Here is a 16,669-nt window from a genome sequence, read left to right on the forward strand (position 1 = left end):
TTGCGTTTATCCTTTGTAAATATATATATATATATGTGTACACACGCGCATTTTATTCTTATTTATTTGGGGAGGGGGGAGAACCGCAGGGGTGGGATGGGTGAGGAAGGTGGGAGGCAAAAAAAGCTCTTCTGCTTGTCAGCTGTCAGCTCGGTCCTTCGGGCGCTTTTCGGGGTTTAGGCCGGGCTGGGTAAGCCTGGGTCTGGTTTTGCCTCGCAGTTTCTCTTCCAGCAGTTCTCCCTCTCCTCTCTCTCCCGGTCCGGAGATCTGTAAAGTTTGTTCCCGTTGCCGGGAAGGGAAGGAAATCTTTTAAACGCCTGTTCTCTAAGTGGTAAATTGGCTGCGAGCGCTCCAGGATCACACGTCGAGAGCGCTCGTTCTCCCTCTCTCTTTCTCCCTCTCTCTTTTTTGTTGGCTGCACTCTATTTAATGTCAAAACGGTAAAGCATCTGTCCTGAAGTGCTGAAATATTCATGGAGGATCAGCGATTTCTCCATCCTGGCAGAGAAGCCGGAAAGCTAAAACGTTTCTTTTAAAAGATCCAATTTTTCCATGGGAATCAATTGCTCCGCGCAAGGCGGAGGCGACGTCGCCACCGAAGCCGGCCCTTTGGGACCGACCCCCGCTTTTTGGGGACGACCCCCGTCCTTCTGCAGCTCTTGAGGGGGGGGTGGAGGGGTCGATGCTCCCCCCCCAACACATCCTGGCCCGGGGGGGGCTGCCGGTAAAAAGAGGAAAGCAAACAAGTATCCCAGGGCAGCCTGTTGACAGCCCTTGGAATTACCGGGACCGGGCTGGGGGGGGGGGGGGGGGGGGAAGAGGAATTTTGAAAACTAAAGGCTGGTTTTTTCACAATGTAAAACGCCACCACTTATGTTACCTCTGAAACAGACAATTTATTGGAGTGAACATAGCTTTTAACATATTCTCTTTTTTTTTTTGTCAAGATAAATTTGTGCAGTAGGTGTAAACTCAGTAGAAGTGCTGTTTGTGAATTATATGCTAACAAGGAAATCAGGAGGAAAAACTCTCGAAAAGTCTTTATAACTAATGTCGGCATGCCTTAAATTAAATCTGACTTAAAATTTCCCGTTTGTAAACTTTTCGGATGTAAACTTTTTAAGTAGGTCTACGCTATAGGACGTGCTTTTTGGACATGGAATTAAATAACTTTCACGACATTGATCCCTTAAAGTCGCAGCCAGGAGAAATTCTTCAGAACAGCAATGAGCAAAGTCTGTCCGTTGAACCGAGCGAACTGAACTTTAAATCCTCGTTTCTGTTGGGGTTTTGTTTGGTGGGTTTTTTTTGTTTTGTTTTTTTTTTTTAAAAAAAGGAAAAAGTTTTAACTCTCGCAAGTCTCTCTTTTCAGTGTAGCTGACTCTTCGCCACGCGTTTCGAAAGTCCTTCGCCCCTCGGGCGCGCCCGTTAGGAGCAAAACATTTTGCTTCCTGATTTGGGAAAAGCCAGAAACTCTTTGCTCGAGTCCTGGTGGGCCAGGTTGGAGAGTTGCCCCTTGAGCACGTTGGCACCGTTCCCCACCGCCCGTCCCAAGGCTCCCGTTTCCAGCACGGCTCCTTTGGTGGTAGCCCAGGACACTGTCGTGTTGCTCAAGGCTTGGTTCAAAGTACTGTGCCTGAACAGGGGGTCGTGAAACACCCCGTCCACCCAGTTCCTGAGGTTGGTGACCGGCGAATCCTGGTGCCTATCGATGACACCCACCGGGGACGAGACGGCGGCGGCTGCTGCGGCTGCGGCGGGGGGAGCCGACCCCCCTCCCTGCCGTTTCAGCATACAGGAGGGATACTCGGCCTGGTTGAGGGAGGTGGCCGTGTGAGCCAGGGACCAAATCCTGGGTTTCGCCTCCAGCAGCTGCTGCCCGGGCTGGAAGCACATTTTCGACTCGCAACCGCGCTGCCGGGCTCCCAGCACCTCGGGGCCGCACTCTCCCCCCGCCGCCGGCTTCAAGCAGCTCCGCGCCCGCTCCGCCGCCTCCTCCTCCTCCTCCTCCTCTTCCTCTTCTTCCTCCCCGGCAGGTGGCATCTTGGCGGGGGGCTCGGGGGCCCGAGGCGGGTGGGGGAGAGGGTGCGGGAAGGGTCGCCTCAGCTCGCACTCCGAGCTCTCCGACTCGACGGCGTCCAAATCCTCCAGGTCGCTGAGCTCCAGCTCCTTCTCCTCCTTGCCCGTGGGTTCTGCGGGGTGGGAGCGGGGGAAGGGACAGCAAAAAAAAAAAACAAAACACAAGACAGACGGTCACTGCCCGGGGGGGCTGCCCTGCCCCCACGGGCCGCCCCCACGGGCGAGACCCGCCCCGGGGGGGCCGAGCCCCCGCCGAACCGCTAAGTGCCTGTTTTTAGCAGGGTACCCTCGGCTTTGCCGCTCTTCATCGCCTCTTCCCGCGAAGCCTCCTCCTCCTCCTCCTCCTCCTCTTCCTCGTAGGGCCTCTTCTCATCCGAGCACTTGTTCCGGGGGGGCCAGGTCATCTTGTTCTCCTTCTTGAGCCGGCGGCGGGCGTTGGCGAACCAGGTGGAGACCTGGGTCAGGGTCATCTTGGTGATGATGGCCAGCATGATCTTCTCGCCCTTGGTGGGGTAGGGGTTCTTGCGGTGCTCCTGCAGCCAGGCCTTCAGGGTGCTGGTGGTCTCCCGGGTGGCGTTTTTCCTCCGCGTCCCACCGTCCATCGTACCGTACCTGCGGGTACAGGGGAGCGCACCCCCCCGGTTACAACACGGCACCCTCACCCCCACCCTCGCCATCCTGCCCGACGTGGGATCCCAGGGCACCGGCTGCTTGTCTTGCGACAGCCCCCCCGGCGTGACCGGGAGTGTGTGTGTGTGTGTGGGGAAACTGGGCAAGGACAGCTCAGCTTTAAGAGAGCGACCTGCCTCCAGAATTCAGGCCGAGGAAGAAAGCAAGGAGGAAGGGTTCAGCTAGGAGCAGCAGCACCGGGCGATGCAAAATCCCCGCCGTGCCGTGGGAAGCGCCTGCCTTTATTCCCCCCCAAAGTCAATGTCAACGTTTGGGGAGATCCTAGCAGCTTGCAAACGCGCAGAAAACCCACTGCCCTGTTGTTTAAGCAGCCCTCCCCCCCCCCCCCCCCAAACAGAATACATCTGGGTGACCCCAGGGTGTAACTGTTAATAGACATATATTTCCTCTTCCTCCTTTTATTAGTCATCTCTCCTAGCCTTTTGTTCCTGAAATTGTAGAAACCGAACGCAGATGACACCGGGCTGCGCCTGAATATTTAATGCGCATCCTCCAGGAAAGGTCAGCGGCGCCCAACGGGCCTCAGAGCTTGTAAACGGTGTGGAAGTGGGTTTGCGCTGGTTTAAAACTAATAAACGTACCAGCGATGCCCAAGCTCCTGAGCCTGACTCCGCGCAGGAAAAAAAAAAAACTAATTACCGCCCTCGTGGAAAGGGACAGCCCCCCACCCCGCCCGTCCGGGGGCGTGGGGGGGGGGCAGAGGACCCCCCCCGTGTGCCTGAGTGGGACACACACACACACCACGTTTCGGTGGGGAAGGGGAGGTGACATCCGTGGGACCGGGAGGAAGATGCTGGGAAGCGAGGAGGCAGGTCCGCGCAGCGGGGCGGGTGGGAAGGGGTGGGGATGGTTGGGGGGGGGGGGAATTTGGGGTGGGGGGGGGCTTACCTGTCATACTGGTACTGGCTGAGGGTGTGATCGTAAGGGTAGTAGGCAGCCGCGGGGGCGATGCCCGCATGCGCAGAGCCGCTCCCGTCCTTCGCCTCCAAACTGTTCTGCAAAGAGACACCGCGCCGCCGCCCTCAGCCCCCGCCGCGGGGGGAGCCCGGCATCCCCGCCCCGCTGTCCCGTGTCCGTGTCCCGTCCCCCCGGGAGAGTCGGGGGGGAGGTGGTGACGGACCTTTCCCGGAGGCCCCTGGGCGGCCAGCGAGATCAATAGAGACATTAACTCGCGGTGTTACGGTGCCGGAAAAAAAAAAAAAAAAAAAAAAGGAAAAAAGGAAAAAAAAAAAGGGAAAAAAAAAAGCTGGCTGGGAAGAGCGCATCATTTTTTTTTTGCCAAGCCGAGCTCTATGCCGCCCCATACTACCCGCCCGGCCGGCACCTCGTCAGGCGCGACTTTTAATTGCGTTACCGTGAGAACCGCGCCGGGCTTGAATATTTAATGACCGCCGGGTTGGACGCGCCGGGCTGGAGCGGGGGCCGGGAAGGAGGAGGAGGAGGAAGAGGAGGAGGAAGAAGCTCCCACCGACCGGTCACCCCCCACCCCGGGGAAGTGTTGGGGGGGGGGGAGCGAGTCCGGGAAGGAGCGGGAGCATCCCCGGCGGGCGCTTACCAAGGAGTAAAAGGCAGGAGCCTCGGTGCCGTAGGTCACGTAGTTTCCATAGCCCTGGGGACCGGCGTAGGGACCACCGTAGACCCCCAGAGCGGCGGCGGAGTTGAGTTCGTGGCGGGCGGTGGCGAGGAGACGGCTCTCGTACACCGGGCAATAGACGGGGGTCTGCGCCGAGGCGGCCGCCCCCGTCTCGGCCAGAGTCCGGCCGCTGGACTCGCAGCAGGTCGTCAGGGAGTTGGTGCTCATTAGGAACTGGAGGGAAAGAGAGAGGCGGGGGGGTGATGGGGAGGGACACACACACAACTTCCCAAACTGTAACTAAGTTTGGCTTTTTTTTTTTTTTTAATCAGGTCGCAGATTTGGGGTGTCGCCCCCCTCCTTCCCTTTCCCAATTTTACTTCAATCGGGGTAAAAAAAAGCAGAGGTCCAAGTATTTTATCAGTTTTTTTTAAAAAAAAAAAACCCAACCCCAAACCCCACAACAACACAAACAAACGCCCCGTGACTGTGGGCGTTTAATCCTCTGTAATACGTTGCTCCAGCCCTTTGCAATTAAAAACTAACTTTTCTGGTGTGTTCTCACAAGATTGGGTTTACACCGGTTTTCTCCTCCTGCAGCACAATGCTTCCCATCTGCGTTTTTAAACCTTTTTTCTAAATCACTCATGCATATTTATTTTGACTGCAGATTTGTAGCAGCCACGCACGCATCTGTTATTAACCTGCTGGTTGAGAATATCCCATTATGTTTCTACGCTCCGGACCTCAGTACTTTCGTGTTTAATCGGTAAACTGTGAATTTAATCGGGAAAGAGGGAAAAAAGCGCTGGGGGGGAGGAAAGGGGGGGGGGAGAGCGGGTGGGGGCTGGGGGATGCCTAACTCCCCTTCTCACCTCCCTCATCTCTGCAATCCTTCCCCACGCGTCATTATCACCCCCGAACACCCTAAATTCCGCGTTTTCCTTCCCATTTTTAAATATGTGCGGGAGATGATAGAACTTGAGCATCTTGGAAAGATGCGGAGCGAGCGGCCGATTTGCCGCTCCCGCCTCCTAGAAAGGCTCGCTGCCCTTCTCAGCCCTGGAGGGAAGTAATCAATAAGGACTGAAATTCAATCAATTAACGTCGGTAGGCAAAAAGTCTTACCTGGGGTGCCGAGGAGTAAGGGTAGCCAAACTGAGGATATGACATGGTACAGAGGCTCCCAGTTATCTAGAAACAAGGCGAGACGTCTGATCTGCACGCTATTGCAGCCTGGCTCTGCTCTATTGTACCAATTGATTGGTAACCACAGGTCCCTAGATGCTTATAGGACGAAGCAGAAAACCACATTTAATTTATTTACATGAAATCTTAAACTTTCTTTCTTTAACCTAAGGAAAAAAAAAAAGAAGAAAACAACAACAACAAAAAGAGAGGCATAGTGATTTTAGCACCTTCCCCTCTACAGCTAGGAAACAGAAAAAAATTGTTACGTGTGGGCTCCGAGGCTGGCAAACGTGACGGCAGAAATACATACTTTGCACCCACGGAAAAATCGGGGGGGGGGGGGGGCAAAGAAAAGTGATACAAATACAGCAGTTCAGAAGCACGTTGTTTTAAAAGAGCCGAGCCTCTGACGTCACGCAAAACCTAGTCAAATTAACCTGCCTGTAAGTTTAACTTTTCTTTTCGGGAATCTTTCCCCCGGCGTGGAAAAGAGACCCCCCAGCATCCCTCTCAGCCTGCCTGAGAGGAGCGAAAGTTTGGAAAGCTCTCCAGCAGCGGCTACGCCTGCTTCCAACATCTCTGTGCTCTTTCTGCGGGGAAGGGGAGGAAATGAATGGTTTTAATCTGAAGGATCAATGTTGTATCAGCTAAGATTTTTTTTTTTTTCCCCCCACCCTCCTTCGTCACTGAAGGGCTGGTAAGCACTTTTAATTAGAAATTAATTAATGAGCAGCTGCTTCTTCCCACCCCACAGTAATAATTAGTCTCAATTACAAACAAGACGTATGAAGGGACACACGACTGAGTCTTCATTTAAGATTTAATCAACAGTTAAAATTAGCGCTAACGCTGACAATAAAGCACATGACATGCAATCCTGCTTTTCTTTTCGGCTTTTATTCCAGACGTGTGATTACAGGTAGAAAACCCTACAAGCGTATGCCGGGGGAATGAGTGAAAGGACGTGATTTTTCACGTTAAAAACCACTTGGATCCCATCGCAAAGCTCCGCTGGAAAAGCCAGCCTTTGGCGGGGCGGAGGGCCGTATCCAGCCTGCCTGTGCTCCGAGGGGGTAAAAACGGGGTTGGGGGGGGGTAAGGAATTAGGGAGAGGAGGGGGTGTGCAACTCCCAAAGTGGTGTTTCTCACCCAAAGAGCAAACAGCTTTTTGGCTACGGACGGGACCCCCCCGAGTGAAGGAGGGCTTGGGAAAGAGTCTGGTCTCCATCCCACTTCTGCTATCAGCATCCCTATCCTCTGGGGGGGGTGGGGGGGAATAGCCCCCCCAAACAGCATCCCTCCTCTTCTTCACTCTCGGAGGCAGCAGTCGTCGGGGGCGGGGGGAGATGCTGGGGCTACCGGTCGCTGGGGCGACCGGTAGCCCCAGCATCTCCCCCCGCCCCCGACGACCAGCTACCGTCGGGGCGAGGAAGCGGAGGAGTCAGCTCCGAGGCTGAAGCTCGGCTTGCTGGTGCAGTTTGAAGGCTGCACCCGTGGTGTGCAGACTTGCTCAGAGAGATTCCTGGGTTCAGACATGTGAATAGCCCCAGGGTCACACTCTAATTAATGATGATGTTCTCTTCTTCTCCCCAGCTGGAAGACTGCCTCCCAGAAACGAATCTGCCCACACTGACAGCTCGATTGAGGGTGATTGATGACTATCTGGAGACCACAGTACACATAATATAATATCTGCTGCGTAATTGCTTTAATTTACAGATGAAAATACTAGTTCTCGGATTGAGTTAGACTACGACGAGCGGCGTTTTATGGCGTTTTAGAGTGTTTGCAAATAAGAGATACCAGATACGGTACATGCAAATTATCCTGACAGCTCAGTATCTGTAGCCGGGAGAAACGTATAAAGAAAGGGAATCCAATGACATTAATAATCGGGTTTGAATTCTGTATTGATTTTTGGTGGGGAAGAAAGTGCTTTTTCTTTCCTCACCTGAAATGCTAATAACCCTCCTTCTTTCTGGGAATATTAATAACTTAGCCATTGGGTTCCTTTTACAGAAACGCTCCTCTATTCCTCCTGCTCCCCCGGTGCTGCCAGGATATAATGATACTTTTAGCTACTATTTACGAGCAGCTTCCTTCTCTGCGACGTGCTGACGGGCTATCGCATTGTTTGGGAAAGAAAAGCCACCCGGTGTTTACACAAAGGTCTGCACGCAGCGTTTGGTGTTGCTCCCTCTGCCTCCTGCGCTGGTTGCGCTGGGGGATGTTTATTTAAGCCCTGGAGTATAACTCCACGGTGCTAGGGAAGAAAACAGTGGCACTTATCTCAAGAGCGGCTCGGTGTAAAGCACTATAATTAGCTGGGAGAGCTAGAGAACTGCGCCGAGAAGTCCTCCCAGTTTTCCAGGCTGGAGTTTGGGAGATGTCCTGGTGTTGTGGTTGGGTTTTGTTGGGGTTTGGTTTTTTTTTCTTTCCCTCTTTTGGTAATACTGCAGATGTCAACTCCGCAGTGGCCCACAGAACACTACAGGTTTTGATATTTAGATGAGTCTATTAAACTTTAAAATACAAGGTGAAATTCAATATTTATAGTCCTTGTCTATTTATATATCACAGTTGTCTTTCACTGCACCATGCAAATACTCCGGTGCCCATTTTCGCGCTGAACTTTCCTGTATTAATCATGATAATTATTTGACATTTTTCTTTGCAGCTCGCCTGCTCTACTACTTTACCCCCGGTCAGCTTTGTGCCAGCTCCAATCTGTATTCCCTAGAAAGCAGTCATTGGGGGGGGGGGGGGGGGGGGAACCACTCAAACCAAAACAAACCCAAACAAACAACCCCCAAACCCCCAAACAACAACAACAAACTTAATAACCTTAAGCGCTAAAAGCTGACATTACACCTTCCTCCAGCGTTCATGTCTGGCTTCACTTACAATCTACAAATAATGGCCCTTTGTTGATAAGAAACTCAACGCAATTCTATTTCATCTTGAATTTTTGGTGCCAGCGCACAACCGTGCAATAAGCCCCGCAATGATTTCAAACAACCTTTGTGGTTCTTGCACATAAACAACGTAACACTGTTCAAATCCAAGCAAAGACGCTTACTGCTGTGGGCTATATCCTTAAGCATTTGGAAAATGCGAGTCTTTGCCGTGCAATAAAAATTGATCCTTGTCAAAGCCCCTTTCCTGTACAAAGCAGTTAACAGCTTTCGAGAAAGAGGAACGCACGGCACTTTCCCCAAAGTTGGAGCAAGTAAACCCATCGCGATCAAGAGGAAAGGCTGGAGAGTTCCTTCTCCTCCTGTAAGAACCAGCCTGCACCCCCAGACGAGCAGCAATCTTAGAGCCAGAGCCCAACCACGTCTGTCTCCGAGGGTTAATGGGTTTCTTCTCCGAGAACCTGGAGCCAACGTTCCTGCAAGTTTTATCATAAAAAGCAGGAACCGAGAAGGAAACGCTGTGATGCTGGAACAGGCCACAGCAGGTAAAACAGAGAACCTCTTCAGGACTAACGCTTTGATGGACGTCTTCAGGGACATGATCTAGAGGCAGTTAATGCAGCTACACTTTTTACTATCTGCATTTTCATCGCCTCCTCTTTTGGAGGGGTTATTGCCACTCCTGGAAATATTTCAGCGACGGAATTTGCTTATGGGCTAAACAGACTTTAGCGAGCTCTTTCGGTCGACTTTGCTTTGTTTTCACGGTACAGATTTAAAGCAACCTTGACACCGCCTGCCAAACGCTGTGAAGCTCTACACGTTGCCCATTTGGGATCTGACATGGAACCGAGGGCAGCCTACAACATTTTCAAGTAGATTAGCTCCCATAAACTCGCTATCGACAGTAAATACGATTCTTTTTCCCGAGCCAATCTGAGGTGTAATTGCATCTCCTGCCCTCTGAATCGAGGCACAGCGAGCCGATGCTGCCGACCCGCACGAACCTAAAGCGATGGCTTTGCGATCGGTAGAGCTGCGATGACAAACAGAACAGTCGCATAAGAAGGCGCCGCTAATTAATTTGCTCCGATTACCACCGCCCGCAAAATCAGTTGTTCAAAGCTGTCCGTTTCAATGCTTTCATTTTGCAAGTCTTCAATCCTCTTGGCGAACAGTTTAGATTAAAGCAGAAAGGCCTCACATGCTCGTTCCGTTCTTTGGATTTATTAACTTTTCACACTTAAGAACTGGAGCCGGCACACGCGCTCGCACACCCACGCACCCACCCACCCACACGCACGCAAAACTTTTCCGCAAGAGAAGCAAACGCTGCCACCCGGGCGGCTGCTGTGTGCCTAGATGGACCCTACAACACATCCACCTGGACTTGCCCGGTGCAGAGCATCGCAACTACGCTTTTAGTAGCAAAGCCAAGGTTGGGGAAGGTTTCCCTTTGCAGCTCCTGTGCCCCCAGTGCCGCAGCCCGGTGGGCATTGGGATGCCACCGCCTTTGAGCTCTCTGGCAGCGGCCGGCTTGAGCACACTTCCCTGCCAAGATAAAACTTTCCTACTCGCAAGGTCATAATCCTTAAAGTTTGCCTTAAAATCCGGAAAGTTTGACTCGGTGCCTTACCTTAGCGCTCGCTGAATACCACATCCACACCCCCTTCCCAAGGAATAACACATATGTTAAAACACATTTGCCCTCTGTCCTAGGTAAAGATTGCACAAAGCCAAATGATTCATCACAGAGAGTTTCTCTTCCCTCCAGCAGTTCGTTTTCAGCTGCCTTTGCTGCTAAAGCAGGCTCCGAAGGAAGGGGGGGGATAAACCCCACCGCCCCCCCCGCTCTTCCGTAGGGAGAGACAGACACACACGCACAAGCATCACCACCAAAACAAGCTTAAAAAAAAAATTTTTTTTTTTTTTTTTTTTTTTTTTTTTACCTGCGATCACGCCAGGCTTCGGCTAAAACCTCGGAGCGACGGCAGTGCCATGGCAGGGTTTCTCTCCTCTCTCCTGCGCCGGCTGACTTTGCAGGGAGCTGCGGAGAACTACCGCAGCCATGTCTCAGCGTGCCGGCACCTGAACGCGGAGCCCTGGGGGTCCCCAGGCACCACGGTCACTTCTCTAAACCCCCCCTTTTAGTACCAAAGTGACGTTCCCGGCGATTAGCTCCACCGCTTTTCACCCTTTCCCAACCCGGCGCTCCGTCTAAACCAACTTTTCCCCCCTCCCCCGGTTTAAAACCCGAGCAGCCGGCACCGCTCCCTCCCGCGGCTTATAAACGCCGGCTGGGGCGTGGGGGACACCATAATTAATAGCAGGTTAGTAAAATTAGCGCTGCCGCTCCCGTGGTTGGCCTCGGCGCCGGTGAGAACGGCATGGATTCGGGAAGGACGCGGCCGTCCTCCATTGAACCTAATGATCCGCGGGCTTTGCGAGCGCTCTTAAGGCAGCCGCAGCGCTGCCGAACGTGCGCGGCGCCTCCAAACTCGCCTTTATCTCCGCCTGTCGCGACAGGAGAAGGCGCTTAAACTTACAGAGCAACTCTCTGCCTTGCCTCTCTCGCCGTCTATTGTTTTCCCCTCCCGTTTGAGGAGGTGGCTTGGGACGCCGGCTCGAAACCCTACGTTTCACCAGACGGCCACCTCTACCTGTCCGCCCATCGGGTTCAGTTCTAGTCCACAGCTAACCCCCCCCCCTCCCCGGAGTCGGGAAAAAGAGGAGCTATCGGGGGGTCGCTTGGCCCAGCGACCCCCGACAGGGGTGAGGGGGGGGGGTGGCGTGGCGGCTCCGGCCACCCGAGACCCTTTTCTCGCAGCCCCCCCTGCTGCCCCGGGACCGTCGCTTCCCACCCTCAACGCAGTCCCAGGGGGCTTCCTCGGGTTGGGGGGGGGGGGTAGCAACGCTGTCTCCCTCTTCTCCTCTCCGTCCGTCGGTCCGTCTGTCCCGCCCGTAGGCTGCCGCTTGCCTCCTGCGGAGAAGTTACCGGGGCCCGAGATTGGGCGAGCTGGCAGCGACCCCCCCCGGGTTTTAAAGGTGTTTGGTGGTGTGCAGCCCCCCCCCCCACCTTCACCACCACCCTCTGTCACCCCCTCCGACCCCCCCAAGACCGGCTGCAGGGTCCTGGCTGCTGCCCCAGGGACCGCGGAGCCCCGCGGGGGGGGGACACCGGTCGCCTGCGAAGTTTTTCCAGCGCGGTCGGGACTTTCTTTCCTTAATTGTTTGTTCGGTAGGAAAAGGGACAAATCGGGATTGACAAAAAGGGGGGGCGGGAGGAGGGATCAATATCATTCCTGTTTAAAGGCGTGAGCCCGGGCAGACGTCTCAATAAGATAGAGGAGGACAAAAAGAGAATATTATGCCCTACCTAATTAAGCGAAGACAAAGAGGTGTGGGGAGAAAGGTTCGGGAGAGGTGGGGTGGCAATGGGAATTTTTAATCCGGTGTCTTCCCACCGTAACCACCAAGGCTGAACAGTAACGTTAATAGGGAACATCTGTACATCGACAGATTTATTCTTGCCGGAGCTCTTTCATGCCTGTGTCATTTGCATGGACCCGTGCTCGTAATGTTCGACACACGCTGCACCTTGTAGTGCAATGACAGGGTAAATCTGATGAATGTTGAGACTGGGAAATCCTCTTCTCTTTCCCCTTTCTCCCTCCTCGGATTGCCCTTGCAGCTTCCAAGGCGGGGAAACCACCCGGAGAAAGACAACGTGAGCCTTCTCCCCATCTGCACTTGTAAACAGAAAGCCAATCATGCAGCGAGCCTTTGCATTTTAAAGCAGAGTAACAAACCCACAGCGACGTGGATGCCTGGGGCTGCCCGCCCGGGGCTGGCCTGCTTGCCGGGAAGACGGAGGGACATGTGGCCCGGGACAGGGGCATCGCTCCGCTTCCCAACCATCCCACGGGACACTTAACGCCTTCCCCAAATCACCCGGCAGCGCAGGAGCTGTGGGCACTGACCCCCGACCTGGCCCTGTGGAGCAGGGATGCTTTCCCTTCCTCCCTTCCTCCCTTCCTTCTTTCCTCCCTTCCTTCTTTCCTCCCTTCCTTCTTTCCTCCCTTCCTTCTTTCCTTCCTTCCTTCTTTCCTTCCTTCTTTCCTTCCTTCTTTCCTTCCTTCTTTCCTTCCTTCTTTCCTTCCTTCTTTCCTTCCTTCTTTCCTTCCTTCTTTCCTTCCTTCTTTCCTTCCTTCTTTCCTTCCTTCTTTCTTTCCTTCTTTCCTTCCTTCTTTCCTTCCTTCTTTCCTCCCTCCCTTTCTCCCTTTCTCCCTTCCTCCCTCCCTCCCTTCCTCCCTTCCTCCCTCCCTTCCTCCCTCCCTCCCTCCCTTCCTCCCTTCCTCCCTTCCTCCCTCCCTTCCTTCCTCCTTTCCTGCCCCCGGGCTCCTGCCCCAGGCTGCCTCCCAGCCCGGCTGGTCGCCTGCAGGCAGCCCCCATGGGAAGTGGGGCCCGGGGGACACACGCACATGATGGACGGACGGATGGACGGACACCCCTCCGCTTCTCCCCAAGGACCCCGTCCAGCCACCCGCCAGCCCGAGGCCGTGTTTCATCACACGGTGGGGTGACACCATCCTCCCCCTGGAGGTGACAAATGTGTTTCGGGGGACCGGGACCCCGTAGCACAACCCTCCACCCCGGCCTGGGTGCCCTGGAAGCTGCCACCCCTGCCTTTCCCGGTGGCAGAGCGGCCGTAGTGAGGTGCTGGGGGGGCTGCTGGGTGCAGCTGCCATCCCCCCTCCTTGAAATTTGCTACTATGGTCAAGGGCAGGAGGCATCGTTCAAAAAAAAATCATTTTTTTATATGTACAGCCACCACCAGTAACAGTACGTTAATGCCTATCTTTTGTAATGTAACAACCTCGGTTCCACGAGATCAACATTTTTTTATTATTATTATTCCGGTGATGGTTAAAGGAAGCGGGCAGACTCCCGAGTCTGTCTTTTCCAATTTGCTGGTGTCGACCCACGCACCTTGGGAATTGCCACCCATTGCCACCTTGACCTGCGCACCAGAAAGGACGGTGGCTTTCTGACAAAGACTGGCCTAGCCAGGCGGGAGGATGATCGAGCGGAGCTGAAATCCCAGTGGACATGCATGCAGGTCAACCATAGTGATGTGAGGGACGCAAACCACTGAGGACACCAATAAATCTGGCAAGGTGCTCGCAACCAGAGCAAGAGCTTTTGGGAAGCACTCCCCAAAAGTCATGGGCCAGAGCCCACGGCTGGAAGGGCATTTGTAGATTCTGCTTGATGTTGTTCCTGATGTTGTTATGGATTGTCTTTCTCCCCCTCTTTTTTTTAAAAATGACCAATAATGCTAAGGTTTCAACCATTTTTAATGTTTAAACTGTTAAAGGGTGTTCTTTTCACTGTAGGAATGGCATTGGTCCTGCCTAGCCTGACATTCTTTGGCATTCTTTCCCATTTCTGTAGCTAGATCAACGCCCTCTCTGCTGTGAAAAGGCCATCATTAAATGATACCAAGTGGTTAAAAAACCTTAATTTTCCATGTCATTAGACAAACAGCACTGGTGATAGCAGCACATATTTCCATTCAGAAAGCCAGTATCATTTAATTGCCAGTGTCAATTCCTGCAGCACCGTGGCTATTTTTTGGAGACCTACTTTCTAAGAGATCAGATGGGAGAAAACACTAGCTTGATCTCTTACTTTTTTGGCCTTTATTTTTCTGTAGAGGTTACTAAATCACATCTAGTCAAGGAATAATATACTAATGCTTGTCTCATAACTCACGCAGACTACGGAGGTCCTAGAAACACATTAGCTTAATCATGAAACCTCTGAGATAATTTACGTAACTGGAATAATTTCACAGGAAAGCCAATATAATTCAGAATGTAGTAAATACATGGATAGAAACCAGATTTTCACTGAAACTATTTTTGTCCTCATCTGGTTCGGGTGCCAAGTTTTATGCTAGCCTCAGAGCAGCAAGGTTTATCTTAATGTGCAGGGATCCATACAGGCACATTTCTTTTCCTTTTCTCACATTAAATTCATTATGTGATGTTCAAAAGACTGATACACATTAGAAAACCTTTAGGCATTTCAGTGTAAAAGGGACGGTTTATTAAAAGGATAGGTTATTACTTTGAACAATGACTTCAGTGTGTACATTTAAATGTGAAATGTTTATCTGGTACTGACCTGCATCGGTCAGAACCTGTACAACTATACTTTTATTCATAAACGCGCGCCTCCGCTAATAAAACACATTTATTTTCAGATTCTGCGTGGTCATTTGGGGGTCTTCTGCAGCCCACAAAGGTATAGGCTTATAATTATTTTTTCAATAATTTCCTAAGGAAGCGTTACCGTAATTCCGTTTGTGAGCCCGTGCTTTTGAGAAGACACTTACTCCGCGGTAGAACAAAATGTGGCTGTGGTTAGAGAAATAGCTAAGGCTGCCTTCGTGTACTCAGTACAGGGATGGGTGGAGGGAATTCTTTTTTCCGCAGGAAAAGAGCATCATTTTAAATGCTTAAAAACTTAGCTGGAGCCTGCACATCTTGCCCAGGTGAGCGATGCTACTGAGGCGGAGGGCCAGGGAAGCAGGGCAGGAATAAATTCCTTCCTCCGTGTTATACAAGTAAAGAGAACTGGACCACGGGTCTAATCCCACCGATCTTCCCGCGAGCGAGGAGTTCCGCAAAAAATGCTGCTCCGGAGTCATCCCTCCTTGCGTGGAAAGGATTACAGAGGAGAACTGCGTGTGCCTCAGAAAACAAAGATGCAATTAAAGCGGCGTTTGTAGTTTTCACTTAGGGTTATCTTCCAATGCAGGATGAACCATCATTTTTTTCCTGCTAATTATTTTCATTAGCTGTTTTAACTCTTCCTGAGAGCTCTTAATAATTCCTTCAGAGCAGAATGTGTAAAACTGAAAATTATTTATGGCACTGATTAGAACTACAGAATACTAATACGGGTAGTCAGGAATAATTTACCATAGCAGGAAAAGCATTATTTAATTGTTTAATATAGAAGTTTAATTGTGCTTGCATATAATTATCATGTAAATATCACTGTGATCACTTTAAGAGGTTATTTCTAAGTGTGCCAAAATTCTGAAGCAATCTGAAAAGAATTAATTTTTTTCTTGCCTCCCTTCACAAGTCTCTCAAGTGCACTATATGTTTTAACTTAAACCAAAATATAGCCAAAGGCAGACAGGAGTTCCAACAGTGACCAGTGTAATACTCACTGCTTTTAATTACTGTAACAATAAATCACACAGGAATGTCCTCCAGGAACTAAATGATTTTCTAAAAACATTTGAGAATATTTTTGAAATTCAATTAATTGAAGGCACCAGATAAAAGGTACACATTCTTAATGGCTATAAAATAACCCTAAGGGATGTAACTGAGCTCCAAGCTCAACTTCAAAGTGTGACAGAAATACTTACTGTATTACTTTAAAAGTATTCAGATCAATGAATCAGTTAAAATTACTTATACGTTTACCAACCTTTTCATTTTCTTTCTGAATATGATAGAAAGAATTGCTCTCATTTCCCAGGATACAAAAAGCAGTCGAGACCTGTAAAAGAAATTGTAATTAAAGCCAGCCTTCAGTCAAAATTGGTATTATGAATTTTTGGTTGACACAAGATAAAGGGGCCAGCGAAACATAAAAGTGGCTTGATAAAACGTACATTTAGACATTTTATACTGAAATTTAACTGGTTTGTGGAGATGTTTCAGGTGCTGGGATTAAATCCGTCCTTGTTAAAGCCAGTAAGCATTTTTCTGTTGAATTCAGTCGAACTAGAACGTCACCCTGCAATCTGTATCGTGTTCAAGAGTGTACCGGACCAGCTATCTGATTGTGGGCCACATCGGTTTTCTTTTTTTTTTTTTTTTTCCCTCCTCTCTTTGGGCTAATCGTGCTAACTTGAACACCCACGTGGCTTTGCAAGGTGCTGAACATCTCAAACAGTCACAGCGTGCCTTCAGCTTTTGTGGGTAGTCGTCTGAGGTAGTATGCCAGCTAATGCTCAGTAGGATCCGACTCTGTGAATGAACACCTTGGCATTTGGTCTGTAGTTTATGAGCAACAGAGGCTGTTTTAAAATACAAGTGTTTAAACCATCACAATTTTCTGATTTGCAAGGGGATTTTATAACACGGCAGGAAAGTGTTAAGGAATATGTAGAAGCTGAACGGTCGCTACCAGA

General features: G+C 51.1%; 1 protein-coding gene and 1 long non-coding RNA gene across 6 annotated transcripts; one reads left to right on the forward strand and one right to left on the reverse strand.

Moving 5' to 3' along the window:
* Positions 1 to 925: 925 nt before the first annotated feature.
* IRX4 (iroquois homeobox 4) lies at positions 926 to 11,169 on the reverse strand. Of its 5 annotated transcripts, none has more exons than XM_069778767.1 (6): positions 10,398 to 11,169; positions 5,471 to 5,536; positions 4,325 to 4,576; positions 3,658 to 3,764; positions 2,366 to 2,691; positions 926 to 2,192 (listed from the first exon to the last, which is right to left on the reverse strand). In XM_069778767.1, the coding sequence occupies exons 2-6, from the start codon at positions 5,513 to 5,515 to the stop codon at positions 1,429 to 1,431; spliced, it is 1,494 nt and encodes a 497-aa protein (XP_069634868.1). In that variant the 5' UTR covers positions 5,516 to 5,536; positions 10,398 to 11,169; the 3' UTR covers positions 926 to 1,428. The 5 variants fall into 5 exon arrangements, with proteins under 5 accessions (XP_069634868.1, XP_069634865.1, XP_069634864.1 ...); XM_069778764.1 differs by having other exon boundaries at positions 5,471 to 5,697; XM_069778763.1 differs by having other exon boundaries at positions 5,471 to 5,629; positions 10,398 to 11,168.
* LOC138684672 (uncharacterized) lies at positions 4,541 to 8,060 on the forward strand. The gene is made up of 3 exons (XR_011323910.1): positions 4,541 to 5,111; positions 6,439 to 6,606; positions 7,127 to 8,060. It is a non-coding gene; the product is annotated as an uncharacterized lncRNA (long non-coding RNA).
* Positions 11,170 to 16,669: the final 5,500 nt, after the last annotated feature.

This window comes from Haliaeetus albicilla, chromosome 3 (genome assembly GCF_947461875.1).
Source record: "Haliaeetus albicilla chromosome 3, bHalAlb1.1, whole genome shotgun sequence".
NCBI lineage: Eukaryota > Metazoa > Chordata > Aves > Accipitriformes > Accipitridae > Haliaeetus > Haliaeetus albicilla.